Below are 14,747 nucleotides of genomic sequence, written 5' to 3' on the forward strand. Positions count from 1 at the left end.
CGTGGAGCTTGTAATAGCTGTTTTACCCTGAAATAAAGTTCTAGTTGTCATGTATCTGCATAGATGGGCGACACATCTACGACAGCGACAACATACAGCTTTGTTCAAGAAAAGGACAGTGCAGGGGCGCCTGGGTGGCTCAGTCGGTTGAGCGTCCGACTTCGGCTCAGGTCACGATCTTGCGGTCCGTGAGTTCGAGCCCTGCGTCAGGCTCTGGGCCATCAGCCCAGAGCCTGGAGCCTGGAGCCTGCTTCCGATTCTGTGTCTCCCTCTCTCTCTGCCCCTCCCCCGTTCATGCTGTGTCTCTCTCTGTCTCAAAAATAAATAAACGTTAAAAAAAAAATTAAAAAAAAAAAAAAAAAAAAGAAAAGGACAGTGCTGCTGTGACAAAATCCAAACAAGAGCACGACTGAATGGTCGTTTTCTTAATTGATAGCACAGAATGACTGATGTTAAAAAAGGGTCTCGGCAAGAAAGAAAAAAAAAGGAATTTTTACTTAAGTCTCCTAGGGGAAAAAAAACAAACCTCAGACTAAATCAGTCTTACATGTAAAACATAAAACTTAAAAAACATGGAAGAAAATCTTCAGGATCTAGGGCTAGGCAAAAAGTTTATAGGCTCGATACCACAAGCATGATCCATCAAATTGATAACTGGGCCCCATCAAAATTCAATTTTGGTTAAGATGGAACGATGAGGGGGCGCCTGGGTGGCTCAAGCATCCGACTCTTGATTTTGGCTCAGGTCATGATCTCATGGTTTGTGCGATCGAGCCCCATGTTAGGCTCTCCGCTGACAGTGCGGAGCCTGCTTGGGATACTCTCTCTCTCCCTCTCTCTCTGCCCCTCTCATGCACCCTCTCATTCTCTCTCTCTCAAAATTAATAAATAAACATAAAAAAAAGAAGATAAAAAGATGAGGGGCGCCTGGGCGGCTCAGTCGGTTGAGCGTCCGACTTCGGCTCAGGTCATGATCTCACAGTTCGTGGGTTCGAGCCCCGCATCAAGCTCAGTGTTGATGGCTTGCTCAGAGCCTGGAGCCCGCTTCGGATTCTGTGTCTCCTTCTCTCGTTGCCCCTCCCCCGCTCACGCTCTGTCTCACTCTGTTTCTCAAAAATAAATAAATGTAAAAAAAAAAAAAAAAAAGATAAAAAGATGAGCTCCAGAGTGGGAGAAAATATTCACGAAACACATATCTCGACAAAGAACAAGTATCTAGAATACATAAGGCATACTGAAAACTCAATTGTTAAAAATAATCCAACTACAAAATGGGCAAAAGACACAGAGAGACATTTTGCCAAAGAGGACATACAAATGGCAAATAAAGCACATGGAAAGATATTCGACATCATTGGCCATGAGGGAAATTCATATTAGAGCTGCCATATCATGACATACCTATCAGAATGGCAAAAATAAACAATAGTGACCATAGCAAATGCTGGCGAAGATGCTGATCACTCACACATGGTTGGTGGCATCATTAAATGGTAATGGTCATCCTGGAAAACAGACAGTTTCTTTTTTTTTTTTTTTTTTTTATTTTTTTTTAACATTTATTTATTTTTGAGACAGAGAGAGACAGAGCATGAACGGGGGAGGGGCAGAGAGAGAGGGAGACACAGAATCGGAAGTAGGCTCCAGGCTCTGAGCAGTCAGCACAGAGCCCGACGCGGGGCTCGAACTCACGGACCGCGAGATCGTGACCTGAGCCGAAGTCGGCCGCTTAACCGACTGAGCCACCCAGGCGCCCCAGACAGTTTCTTTAAAACCAAACATGCAACTACCATATGAGCCAGCAATTACACATTAGGGGCAATTATCCCAGATAAAGAATTCTACTCCCAGAGAAACAAAGGTTTATGTTCACCCAAAAAGCTGTACACAAATGCTTATAGCAGCCTTATTTGAAAAAACTGGAAACAATCCAAATGTCTTTCAGTGGTGAGTGGGTAAGCCAACTGTAACATTCATATCAAGGAATGTTCTTCTTTTTTAATGTTTTATTGATTTTTGAAAGAGAGAGAGAGCGACCATGAGGGCATGCAAGTGGGGGGCGGTGCAAAGAGAGAGAGGGACAGAGGATCTCAAGCGGGCTCCGGGCTGAGAGCAGAGAGCCCGATGTGGGGCTCAAACTCACGAACCTGTGCAATCACGATCTGAGCCAAAGTCAGATGCTCAACCCACTGAGCCAACTGGGCGCCCCTTAAGGACTACTCTTTAGCACTACAAAGAAAGGAACTATCGGTACGCAAAGAAACCTGGATGAATCTCCAGAGAATTATGTGGAGTGAAAAAATCAATATCAAAAGGTGGCATATGGTATGATTCTATCTACATAATACTTTGAAATTACACAATCACGTAAATTGAGAACCAATACCAGATTGCTAGAGATTAAGCAGGGGCTGGAAGTGGAAGAGAATTGGGTGTGGCTATGAAAAGATCCTTGTGCAGATGGAAATGTTCTGTATCTTGACTATATCAATGTCAGTATCCTGGCTGTGATATTGTACTAGCTTTGCAAAAGGTTACAATTAGGGGAAACTGACTAAAGGGTATATGGGATCTGTTTGCACTATTTCCTTTTTCTTTTTGTTTTTTAATGTTTATTTATTATTGACAGACAGAGATGGAGACAGAGCATGAGCATGGGAAGGGCAGAGAGAGAGGGAGACACAGAATCCGAAGCAGGCTCCAGGCTCTGAGCTGTCAGCACAGAGCCCAGTGTGGGACTCGAACCTACGAACCGTGAGATCATGACCTGAGCCGAAGTTGGATGCTTAACCAGTTGAGCCACCCAGGCGCCCCCCCCCTTTTTTTAATGTTTATTTTTGAGACAGAGAGACAGAGCATGAACAGGGGAGGGGCAGAGAGAGAGGGAGACACAGCCTCCAAAGCAGGCTCCAGGCTCTGAGCTGTCAGCACAGAGCCCGACGCGGGGCTGGAACTCACAGACTGCGAGATCATGACCTGAGCCGAAGTCAGACACTTAACCGACTGAGCCACCCCGGTGCCCCCATTTGCACTATTTCTTACAACTGCACGTGAATGTATAATTATCTCAAAATAAAAAGGTTAACTTAGATTACAAAGTATTGGAGACCACAAGGCATAACCAGGCTACCCAGTTCAGTGGGTCCAGAAGCCACAGTGTCCCCCCCACTCTCTGCTGGGACGGCCCCTTGACACATCTGAGGCCCCATTTCTCAGTTTGCCTTTCTGTTGTCACACCCAAGAGGTAAAATATAGGGCAGATGAGATCATGTCTGTTTCCCTAGGGTTATCAAGGAAAGCTAACTATTTAAGCTGTTTAATGCATAATACACACATTTTCGAGATTTTTTGTCAAGGTTAACAGGTCCCTCCTCCCAAAAGCACCCCTTGGTTTTTGAGCAAAAGAAGACAGACACAGGAGCATATACTCTAAGATTCAAGAATAGGCCAAATTAACCTATGGAGATTAGAAATCAGAACAGTGGTAGACTCTGGTGAGGGAAGGAGATTGACTGGAAATGAGCAGAGAGAAAGTTCTAGAGCTATGCCGTCTATACGGTAACTGCTAGTCACATGTGGCTGTGGAACACTTAAAATGTGGCTAGTCTGAATGAAGGTGTTCTGTAAGTGTTAAGTATACATCAGATTGAGGGGCACCTGAGTGGCTCAGTGGGCTAAGCGTCTGGTGGCTCAGGTCATGACCTCACAGTTCATGGGTTCGAGCCCCGCGTCGGGCTCTGTGCTGACAGCTCAGAGCCTGGAGCATGCTTCAGACTCTGTGTCCCCTCTCTCTCTCTGCCGCTCTCCTGCCCATGCTCTGTCTCTCAAAAAATAAATAAACATTTAAAAAAATGTTTAATATACAACAGATTTGAAAGACTTTCTTTTTAAAAAAAGGTAAAACATTTTATGAGAAAGTTTTAAAAGGTTGGTTACCTGCTGAAATGACATTTTGGCTATACTAAGTTACAGAAAATATACCATTAAAATTAATGTCACATATTTCTCATTATTTTGTTGATATGGCTACTAGAAAATTTAAAAGTCCACACGGGGCTCATATATTGATTAAAGAGCACTGTTTTACAGTGATAGGCAAGTCCTGTATCTTGGGGGCTGAGTATATACACACATTTGTTAAAGTGCGTCAAACTGTACAAAGTTTGTGCATTGTAATTATACCACAAAGCTTCCTGATTTTTCCGCCACCCAATATAACCTTCCCGAAGGGGTCTACAGCTTACAAAGGACACAGACTACAAAGAACTCCAGAGTGGCAGGGGCGCCTGGGTGGCTCAGTCGGCTGAACGTCCAACTTCGGCTCAGGTCACAATCTCACAGCTCGGGAGTTCGAGCCCCGCGTCGGGCTCTGTGCTGACAGCTCAGAGCCTGGAGCCTGCTTCGGATTCTGTGTCTCCCTCTCTCTGCCCCTTTCCTGCTCGTGCTCTGTCTCTCAAAAAATGAAGAAACGTTAAAAAAAAATTTAAAAAGAAAAAAAAAGAACTCCAGAGTGGTGTGAGCTACAATAAAGATGTGAGCAAGAGGGGTGCCTGGGTGGCTCAGTCGGTTGAGCATCTGACTTTGGCTCAGGTCATGATCTCGCGGCTCATGAGTTCGAGCCCCGCGTTGGGCTCTGTGCTGACAGCTCAGAGCCTGGAGCCTGTTTCAGATTCTGTGTCTCCCTCTCTCTGACCCTCCCCCGTTCATGCTCTGTCTCTCTCTGTCTCAAAAATAAATAAACGTTAAAAAAAAAAGATGTGAGCAAGATACCCTGTATTGGTGGAAGCTTCCATTTTTAGCGTCTTGACTAAAACCACTGGCACGTGTGTGTTTACACGTATATAGAAACAAGCAGGAAGTTATTATTTGACTCTAGCAAACCCAAGAAGATGTTTCTGAAAGCCTGAAATTCTCGGCTTCATGCTGTAAGTCTGTGAAGCTTACGTACTGTATGTGAGGCATTCGTACTGTAAGTCTTCCCCTGGGTCACTGGTACAGAGTGGGGGCTGATTCAGAACACTTGCTCCTTGATGGGGTCGCCGAGGTACAGACGAGGTGAGCTTACGACCTTAGATATCTAACAAAACCCTCAATGTTTTCTGTTCACTTGGAGGACCAGAGAGAGTCACAGAGTGTCAGGAGGTTAGGAGGAATTCACTAGGGTTCCCACTTCACCCACAGCCCTCTTGAATTAGGGGACTGGGCTCAAAGCCGAGCCTCCCTAGGAATCACAGAATGTCTCCGGAAATGTAGAGTGCTTCTTGTCCAAGTGGCCTATTTTACAAACAAGGTGCAGGGAGATGGAGTGGCTTGTCCAACGCAATACTGAGTTGGAAGTGACAGGGCTGGGACCTGCTTTCCTGTCATCGAACTCCCAAACTGAGAAACACACACACGCCAACAAGGTCCACAAAACAGGATTTGTGAGCTGGAGACACAACTCATTTATTTATGTTGGGAGAGGCACCTGGCAGAAATATTGGTACTTGTCATTTATTAGGACACTCCCCTAGCAAGGCCTACTCAAGACATGAAATTACATCCTGTACTGTACTTTGGTTTGCTCAATATATGACACCTCCCCTGCCCCTCCCCCTCCCCCTCTCGCGCGCGCGCGCGCGCACACACACACACACAAAGTGTGAGCATGGGCCTGTTATATACCCCGAGCAGCCCAGCTTGGTTTAGGCAGTTGCCCTACCAGAACTGTCTCCCTCTTAACTCTTCAGACAGTTACTAAACTGTGGAACTGTGGGCCTTGAGATCATTATAGGAATGCACTAACCCACTGTTACCAAGCACACTACTTGTATAATAGCTCATCAGTGCAATGGGTTGAAGACGTCTTTAGCATCAGGCTGTGAGTTAAGAATTTTCTCTTCTTTTTTTTTTTTTTTTTTAAGTTTTTAAATTTATTTTGAGAGAAAGAGAAAGAGAGGGAGGGGGCGGGGGCAGAGGGAGAGAGGGAGAGAGAGAATCCCAAGCAGGCTTCTCACACTCAGCACAGAGCTCAACTCGGGACTCAAACCCATGGACCTCAAGATCATGACCTGAGCCGAAATCAAGAGTTGGACGCTCAGCCAACTGAGCCACCCAGGTGCCCCAAGAATTTTCTTCCCGTGACCTTCTTTAACTCTCAGACAACATTATTTACACATGAGAAAGATCAAGTTCAACTTAGTCCCAAAGCAACCAGCTAAAATGGTTCATTTGAACCCAGATATGCTTGGCTTCAAAGTTTCTGCCTATAGAAATGTGGGGGGTGTTAGGAGAGCTTCATACCCAGGATTCAAAAGAGTTCAGGCACGGGCAAGATTTCACATGAGTATATAGGCTTCATGCTTCAAACTACAGCCCTATCGCCGGAGGGATCAATTTCAAACTTCAGCCTCGCCAGCAAGGCTTCCTCGGTCCCGTTCCCACCAATCAGATTGTTTCCTGCTTTGATCGGCATCTTCCAAGGAACAGCACCCTTTCTGCCTTGAATCAGGGGGGTCTACGGTCTTCCCTGTAGATCCCTTTTAGGCAAAAAGAACTCAGTGAAAACAAGTTCATCTCTATACTCTCTCTGCACCTTCCACAGTAGATAGCACCTCTCTCTACTGCATGCCAAGCCCAAAAGGGTAACCAAAGCTGATGTGTACCACTCACTGGTTACAACGTCCAAGTTCGTAGTTTATTTTCTATTGTTACATTTAGAATGGAGGATCCCCAGTGGAATGTGTAGGGAAATCATTACTAGATCACTTGTTAATCATCTTTGGGGAACTATGGGAAGAGTCTAATTTTTTCAACCATTATGGCTTCCAACCAAAACACTTCCTGACTTAATACAACCGCCTCATATAGGGATGGCATTTTATAGTTGCTGTTACTGGTCCCACCTGATAACAGCCATCCCCCTAGAGGGTAGTCCATGAAGCTCATGTACCCCTCTGCCCTACTACCAGCATCAAGTCACTGAACATCGTTCCCAATTCTGAAAGGCGTAAGTCAATGTTCTTTCTGCTTTTCTCAGCTCCGAGTGCCCCAGATGCAACTGCCCCACAGGCAACCCCAGGCCAGCTTTCGAGGTCTATCTGGAGGAAACCTGCTCATCTCAGGTTCATCAAGGAACCTTCCCTCCAAGGCTCCCTGAAGCCCCAGACTAGCCCATCCATTTTCCTTGGGGGAAGGGGATGTGTGGACAAGGGGAAGGAGCTGGTGGTTCAGGAGATCTGGAGAGCAATGGACTGCTTCCTCTTTCCTTCTGGGGAAAAAGGCTCTGAACAACCCCGATTTTGATGGACAGGGAGCATCTGGCAGATCCAAGGGCTGGACTTGTGGCTGGGCAGAGACTACCATCTTGGCAACTGGCAGAAGGAAGAACCAGGTGCAAGAAAGAGGTCACTGATCCCCCCCGCCCTGCCACTTTTAAGTCAGTTGGAATTCCTACCCAGACATCATTTGATGGTCTCAGGGACCAGACCGGTAGCATTAACGACAAACTCACCAGGCTCAGAGGTTAGGTAATGCACTCAAGGTCACACGCAGTGAGTAGGTGAAGGAGCCAGGACTGTAACCCAAGGCAGTCTGGCTTCAAAGTTCTTGCTCTTTCCTGACAGGCAAAGCTGGGGATCTGATAAGTAATAGGCCTGGTGGGTGGTGGTTGGACAGCAGAAAAGCAGGTTTTATGTGTAACTAGGAAGAGCAGAGAATAGAACTCCAGGAGCTTTCCACATATCATTACACCGGAACACTGAGCAGTGATCACCTGACTTAGCTTTTTCTCCACTAAACTGCACATTCCTGGGAGTCCGGGGTTTTTTTCGCTTCTATATCCACAGCGCCCACCAGGTGCTTGACATGACATGACGTATGTACTCGGCAATATCTATTGAATGCTTGAGACTCCTGAGGGTTTCTTTAGGGGAAAGTGAGAGTGAACTTAGGCCAAATCATCATAGTCAACAGAAAACGAGGGGGGGAGGGATGGGAAGGAATTAGACCAAATGCTCAGGAAACCTTCTCTCTCTGGACAGAAGGATCTCCTCCAGGTGCAGGGTCAGAATTTCTCTGAGGCCTGGTGCCCCTACCCTGAGACGGTAGGCCTGGACCAGGTAAGGGTCCTGCTTTGTTTACACATAAAAACATCAAAGGTCAGCAATGTTGCCATGTGAGCCGAAGTGGCCTGATTTAGCATCATGAAACATGTACACTTTGGGGGGTAACTTTCCATAGGGTCCTCACATCCTAAGAGGTGTCCAGGAGTCCAGAGGTGGGGCTTGGAGGCTAGCGGTGTCGATGACAGAATTTGCCTAGGGAGGCACGGTGAGAAAACCCAGCTGTTTTCCTCACAATCCCATCTACGGAGCAGCCTTGAGCCACCGGGTTTTCCCGGAAAACTAGGCATAGCCATCTTAGACCATGGCGTGCTTTCTAGTTGTCGGAACCAGCAAGTGCGAGAGGTTTTGATCTTGAAGTTTCAGCCCAAAGAGGAATTTGCCTCTCCTTCCAATCCCCTCCGCCCCCATCCGATTTTTGTGAAGCAAACAGTTCTCTCAGAGGAGAAGTCCCACTCTTCTCTTCCCTCTTCTTCCCCAAACTTAGTTCTTGGCCCTTCTGGGAGGCAGGGCAGGCTTGGTGGCGCCCAGGCCTCCCGCTTCTGGGTGCTGAAGACAACCACCACTGATAACATCAGTTGGAGCCCAGCTCTGCTTAAGCAGCCAACGCGCGCGCTCAAACTTCGATCTTACCGGAAAATGGCACGAATTCCTACACGGCTTTGGAGGCAGCGGAGCCACTAGGAGTGGGAACCTGCCAGCCCCCATCCCACCTTTGCACGGAGGACATGAGCAGACAGGCCCAGGAGGCGGTAAGGTGCAACACCGGTGTTTGTCAGCACCGCAGGAGGAGTGGGGACACGGCTGAGCATAGCGGTCCGGCAAAGACAAGCCAAAGCCCCCCAACCCCTCCCCAAGTTTATCCCTGAAGGGGGTCCAGCTCGGAGACAGCGTTCTGAAGACAGAGCCCTGCCCCTGCCCCTCCTTCTCAGGCTAGATCGCCAAAGGCCCACACGCCTGGCCCTCTGTGCTCACGAACGGAAACAACCTAGAGTCCTGGACCAGAACTCAGAGTCAGTGCAGGGTCGCTGGCAGCCACCAGCCGCAGCCCGGGTCTGCGCGGGCCAGGCCAGCATTTCCTGTTGCCTAGGCGCTGAGCACGGGCTACCTGCTCCCCAGCGGGTGCCATCCAGAGGTGCGGCAGCCCAGCCGCGGGCCTGCCAGCCGGGGTGGGCTCGGCCCCCCAGAAAAGCTCTGCAGGAACCCCCAATCTCCCTCCCTCCCGGGGGCCCGTGCCGCCCCCTTCTCCCCCAGCCCCCCCTTCCCCCCCTCCCCCCAGGGGCCGAGTACCTGAGGGGGCGGGCGCCCTGCAGTCTCGCTTCCTGCCATGCCCGGGCGAGGACGGCCCGGGTCCCCGGCACCCCCGGGCTCCCGGCGCACAGCCTCCCGAGGCGCAGCCCCCAGGGGTAGATGGCCATGGCTCTCTGCGCCCGCGTCCCGGCCCCAGGAAACTTTTAAAGTGAGCCGAGGCGGGGCGAGCGCGGAGCGGGCGGGGAGGCGGGGAGGGTCGCCTCTGCCTATGGGGCGCGGAGGACTCGGTCCCGCCGGGGCGGGGGGCGGGGCGAGGCGTGGAGGAAGCTGCGGCGCGCGGGGCCACCTTCCCCTCGGACCCGCGGCCCTCCCCGCCCACCTCGAAGACGTGCCCGGGTTTCCCTGCGGATCCCAAGGCCCCGGCCACAGCCCGAGGCCAGGCTCCCCTGCCGACCACCGGGGGCCTAAGTTTGGGGGCTCAAGAGCTTGTTGATTTTGTAGAGGGGGAGCCCGCGGGGCGCGAGTGTGGGCCGGGCGGCGAGGCCCAGACGCGTCCGTGCCCCCACCCCGCCCCAGCTCGGTTTAGAGAGCGGGTCATAGGCTGCCAGCTCCCCTCCGGGGTGCGAGCCAGAGGCGCCTCCGAGAAGCGCCCCGAGGCGTGCCAGCTGGAGCAGAGGGCTCGCGGGGGTGGGTTGCTGGGGGGGTGGGGGGAGGGAAGTGGCCCGGACAAAGGGTGCCGTGGGCGATCCCCCTCTCGGTCGACTCCAGGTGGAAGCCAGAAGTCAGCTTCAGAACGGACACCAGTTGGTACCCCCTTCTCCCACAGGCAGCCTCCCACCCTGGGCCTCTGCCTCGACTCCCCCCGCCCCGGCTCGCAGTGCGCCGTGTAAGGTGGCATCAGGGATTGAAACCTGGGCTTCTCACCGCCATCTGCCAACCCCAGCTCGGGCCCAGGGCCCCATTCCGTGCCCTGTCCGAGGCGTGAATGGAAAGCAGCAGTGGACAGAGGTTCAGCCCACCGCACCTGTTCCATCTCTGGTCCTGGCTGGGAAAGGCGGCACCGGGCACCTGAGTGGCACAAGTGCCAGGTCCACACTGTCTCGACCCTTTCTCCAGAGGAGGAGGACAGCAATGGGGGAAAGGCCCTGGCAGGGTGACCTCCCCGCTCCTGCCCCAGAGGAAGCAGTGAAAATCTGGGCCAAGCAAAAAGGTTAGTTAGGGGTGGGGCCTGGCCTGAGAAGACCTTTGCCCTTATCTGGGGACTTGGCCTCCAACTGAGGTCCTGAGCAGTCTCTGCTGCATCCGTCCTCATGATGGGAGTGGCCTCAGATCCTCCAGAAACCCTGGCTCCTGGGGGGACAGTCTCCACACTTCAGAGCGTGTGGGGATGGGGCAGGAAGACAGGGGAGCAGAGAAATTACGACCAGTTGAGCTGGCAAGGACACACCTTTCTAATGACGCTAACTCTCCGACTCTGGCAGCCTGGCCCAGGGACGGAGTGCCCCGGAGCATAGCCCAAGTCCAGGGTATCAGCTCTGCAGGTAACTGGCTGTGTGGTCCTGGTAGTTACCTTGCTAGTTTGAGGGTAGTCCCGGGGCAAGAGAAGGATGGGTTCCTCCTCGAACTTTTTCTCCAGCCTCAGCTCTCCATCCGCAGGCTTTCCTGACTTCCCGGACACGAGTGCCATGGAATAACAGTCACCGATTTCAGGATAACTTCCTCAAGCCATACTCTCAAGAGACATTATCTCCCTTCACAATCACCCCGCAAGGAACAGACATGCCTTGGAATATGTCTCTGGTGTTATGGATGAAGAAACTGAAAGACGCCTGGCTGGCTCAGTTACTAACGCACGTGACTCTTGATCTTGGGGTTGTAAGTTCGAGCCCCACGCTGGGAGCAGAGATTGCTTACAAATAAAATCTTTGCAAAAATAGAAGAAAGAAAAAGAAACCGAGCCCCAGGGAGGTTCCGCTACTTGCCCAAGGTCAAGATGAGCACAGTGAGTGCAGGCCAAGGCTCAGCCTGTACTCACTTGGTGGCTTTGGACAAGTCACAGGGCTTCTCCGGGCCTTAAGTCATTATGTTTAAAATTGAGATAATAGGGGCACCTGGGTGGCTCAGTCAGTTAAACGTCTGACTCTTGATTTCGGCTCAGGTCATGATCCCAGGGTGGTGAGGTTGAGCTCTGCATTGAGCCCCAAGTTGGGCTCCCAGTTGAGTCCCGCATCCGGCTCTGGCTCCACGCTGACAGTGCACAGCCTGCTTGGGATTCTCTCTCTCTCCCTCTCTCTCTGGCCCTCCCCTGCTTGCACTCTTGTGCATGTGCTCTCTTTCAACATAAATAATATAATAAAATGGGGACGGGGCACTTGAGTGGCTTAGTCGGTTAAGCGTCCGACTTCAGCTCAGTGATTCACGAGTGATTCAAAAAACCTGGAGATAACACCAGCCTCATGCAGAGGGTTGGGGTAAGGATTGGGTGTGGTGGCAGAGAACTAGCACTTGACCCTTTTTCAGTGATTGTTACTTTCTTTCTCTATCCTCTCCTTCTTCCTGTTGTCTACACTCCGAGACTTTCCTCTGTGTTCAGTGTTGCAAACCTTTTTTTAGCAGGAGGAATTGTTTTTCATCTCTGCAAAGCCTTGAAAGATGTGGTAGGCACTGGTTCTGTAAAAGGGGAGAACGGTTGGGAGGAAAGAAAATGCTAGTGCCTAATGAGGGAGGGAGCCCCTGAGTCTGTTGACCAGAATTCTTGGGTCTCTTTGAGGGAGTGGTGAGCAGGGCATATTGCCATCCAGTCCCTGCAACCAACTCAGTTCCTCACGGCTTCCCAAGGGGCTTTCTGCCCGAGCCCAGCATGCCTGCTGAGTGCTGCACCTGACTTGGATGGTTTATGGTGCCTTGGTTTTGCTCAGGCCCCTGGCGACCCTGAGAAAGCCCTTAGTCCGCCCCCTTTGCCAAAATCCTTCCCTTTGTGCTTCAAAAATGGGCTCAAAATGTAAACGTCACTGGGGCGCCTGGGTGGCTCAGACGGCTGAGCGTCCGACTCTTGATTTCGGCTCAGGTCATGATCTTGCGGTTCGTGAGTTCAAGCCCCACGTGGGGGCTCTGTGCCGACAGCTCGGAGCCTGGAGCCTGCTTCGGATTCTGTGTCTCCTTCTCTCTCTGCCCCTCTGTCTTGTGCTCTGTCTCTCTGTCTCTGTCTCTCTCTCAAAAAATAAACATAAAAAAAATAAATAAAGTGGCACAGGCAACCAGTCTGTGTTCGAAAATAACAATACAACTGTATTAGGAGGATTTGGGGAGGAGACACGGCAGTGAGTACAAATCCTCCCCTGTCAAACAGGAGATCAAGAAATGGCTGTATAAGTATAATATTTCGAGGCAAATAACAGAAGATAAAACACACGTGGTTAAAATAGTTCAGATCTGAACAGACATTTCTTTTATTTATTTATTTAAAAAATTTTTTTTTCATGTTTATTTTTGAGAGACAGAGAGACAGTGTGAGCTGGGGAGGGGCAGAGAGAGAGGGAGACACAAAATCCGAAGCAGACTCCAGGCTCCGAGCTGTCAGCCCAGAGCCCGACGCGGGGCTCGAACTCACAGCCCGAGAGAGATTATGACCTGAGCCGAAGTTGGCCGCTTAACTGGCTGAGCCACCCAGACGCCCCTCTCCAAAGAAGACATACAATGGCCAATAAGCACATGAAAACGATACTCGGTACAAAAATACAGGCATAAAGGTGGTCAACATCAGTAGTCATTGGGGAAACGCAAATCAAAACCACACGCTACCACCTCACACCCGTGAGGGTGGCTATGACAAAAAAGAAATAAAATAAACAGAAAACGCTAAGTGTTGGTGAGGAGGCGGAGAAATTGGAAGCCACGTGTGCTGCGGTGGGAATGTAAAATGGGGAAGCCATTGTGGAAAACAGCATGGCAGCTCCTCAAAGAGTTGAAAGCAATCACCATGCTTTGCATGTTGAAAGCAACCATGATCTAGTAACGCCACTTCCGGGTTTGTGCCCAAAAGAAGTGCAGGTAGGAACCTGGACAGACATTTGTACACACAGGTTCATAGCAGCATTCTTCACAATCATCAAAAGGCACAAACAACCCAAATGCCCATTGGCTGGTGGTTGAGTGGATAAACAACGTTGTGGTATGTCCATACAACGGATTATTATTCAGGCTTCTGAAGGAGGGAAACTCTCACCCGCACTGCCTTGAGGACACTGTGCTGAGTAAAAGAAGCCAAACGCAGAAGAACGGACGCTGACCTGAGGTACCTAAGGTGGTCAAATTCCTCAGGAATTAGAACGGTAGTTGCCAGGGGCAGGGGATTGGGGGAGTGAGGAATTAGCGTTCAATGGGTTTAGTTCGGGAAGACGGAAACGTTCTGGAGATGGATGGTGGGGAGGGCTGCACAACAGCGTGACTGTACCTAATGCCACTGGACCGTCCACTTCAAAATGGTACACTGGTGTATTTTATTTATGTCGATTTTGCTGCTAAGAAAACAAAGTTCTCTTTGGAGCATGGGACTAGAAGGAGGGGTGGGACAGAGAACCGATGCTTATTTGTTAACAAGCCTTGTTCTCATTTTATTTTCCTAAAACATCTTTCTAGGTTTTATTTTCAAGTCATCTCTACACCCAACATGGGGCTCGAACTTACAACCCCGCGATCAACATGCTCTACCAACTGAGCCAGCCAGGCGCCTCCTACATGTTTTATCTTTAATATGTATATATATTTTTACTAGCAGGCCAAGGAAGGCTTCTTGATGAGTGCCGTTGATCATGTACAGGGACTAGCATGTCTGGTGAGGTTTTTCACTAGACGCCAATGAGTGCAAAGGGGTTGCTCTGGCTCGTCGTCAGCCTCAGAGTCAGATCTGGGAAGAAATCCAGCTCTACTGCCTTTTTTCTCAATGACCTTGGACAAAATTTCTTTCCTCTGGGGTAATTTTTCATCGCTCTCTGTTGTAATCGCCTGCTTCCAAGGAGTATACGAAAGATGTCCCCTTTAAAGAATCTTCTTCGCGGCATGTCTGGTTAGGAATGCAGTGCTCATGAAGGAGAGGTGGGAAGTCGAGAGGCTGGCAACGCCGGTGGAGAAAAAGGGAGACAAGGGTGAGGAGGAGCGCTCATGAAAGACAAGGCGACGGTCCCCTGGGACACCATAATGCCCACACTCTGCCCATCAGACCTGGTAGCCAGCACCGAAGATAAAAGAACAAGGCTGATAACAATAGTTGTAGAAATGGCTGTGTCTGACATTCAGACTGAAAGTGAAATTTGGGAACTTGTTCCAAACTGCTCTGAAGAGTAAACTTATTTTGGTCACAACTAATAGTTGATAGCGGACACAGGCAGATATGAC

At 50.1% G+C, this 14,747-nt stretch overlaps 1 protein-coding gene and 1 long non-coding RNA gene across 3 annotated transcripts in view; one reads left to right on the forward strand and one right to left on the reverse strand.

The window, feature by feature from the left end:
• The window catches only part of ACSF2 (acyl-CoA synthetase family member 2), a 34,879-nt gene extending 25,359 nt beyond the window's left edge, over positions 1–9,520 (reverse strand). Inside the window, exon 1 of the mRNA XM_078437294.2 lies at positions 9,393–9,520. Within this exon, the coding sequence (XP_078293420.1) occupies positions 9,393–9,520 (128 nt within the window). The remainder of the gene's footprint in view (positions 1–9,392) is intronic.
• On the forward strand, positions 8,434–13,270 carry LOC144614310 (uncharacterized). Of its 2 annotated transcripts, none has more exons than XR_013552006.2 (3): positions 8,434–8,854; positions 10,122–10,563; positions 11,010–13,270. It is a non-coding gene; the product is annotated as an uncharacterized LOC144614310 (long non-coding RNA). The 2 variants fall into 2 exon arrangements; XR_013552005.2 differs by lacking the exon at positions 8,434–8,854 and adding an exon at positions 9,453–9,561.
• The last annotated feature ends 1,477 nt before the right edge of the window (positions 13,271–14,747 follow it).

Source organism: Panthera onca, chromosome E1, assembly GCF_046562875.1.
Source record: "Panthera onca isolate mPanOnc1 chromosome E1, mPanOnc1 haplotype 2, whole genome shotgun sequence".
Lineage (NCBI taxonomy): Eukaryota > Metazoa > Chordata > Mammalia > Carnivora > Felidae > Panthera > Panthera onca.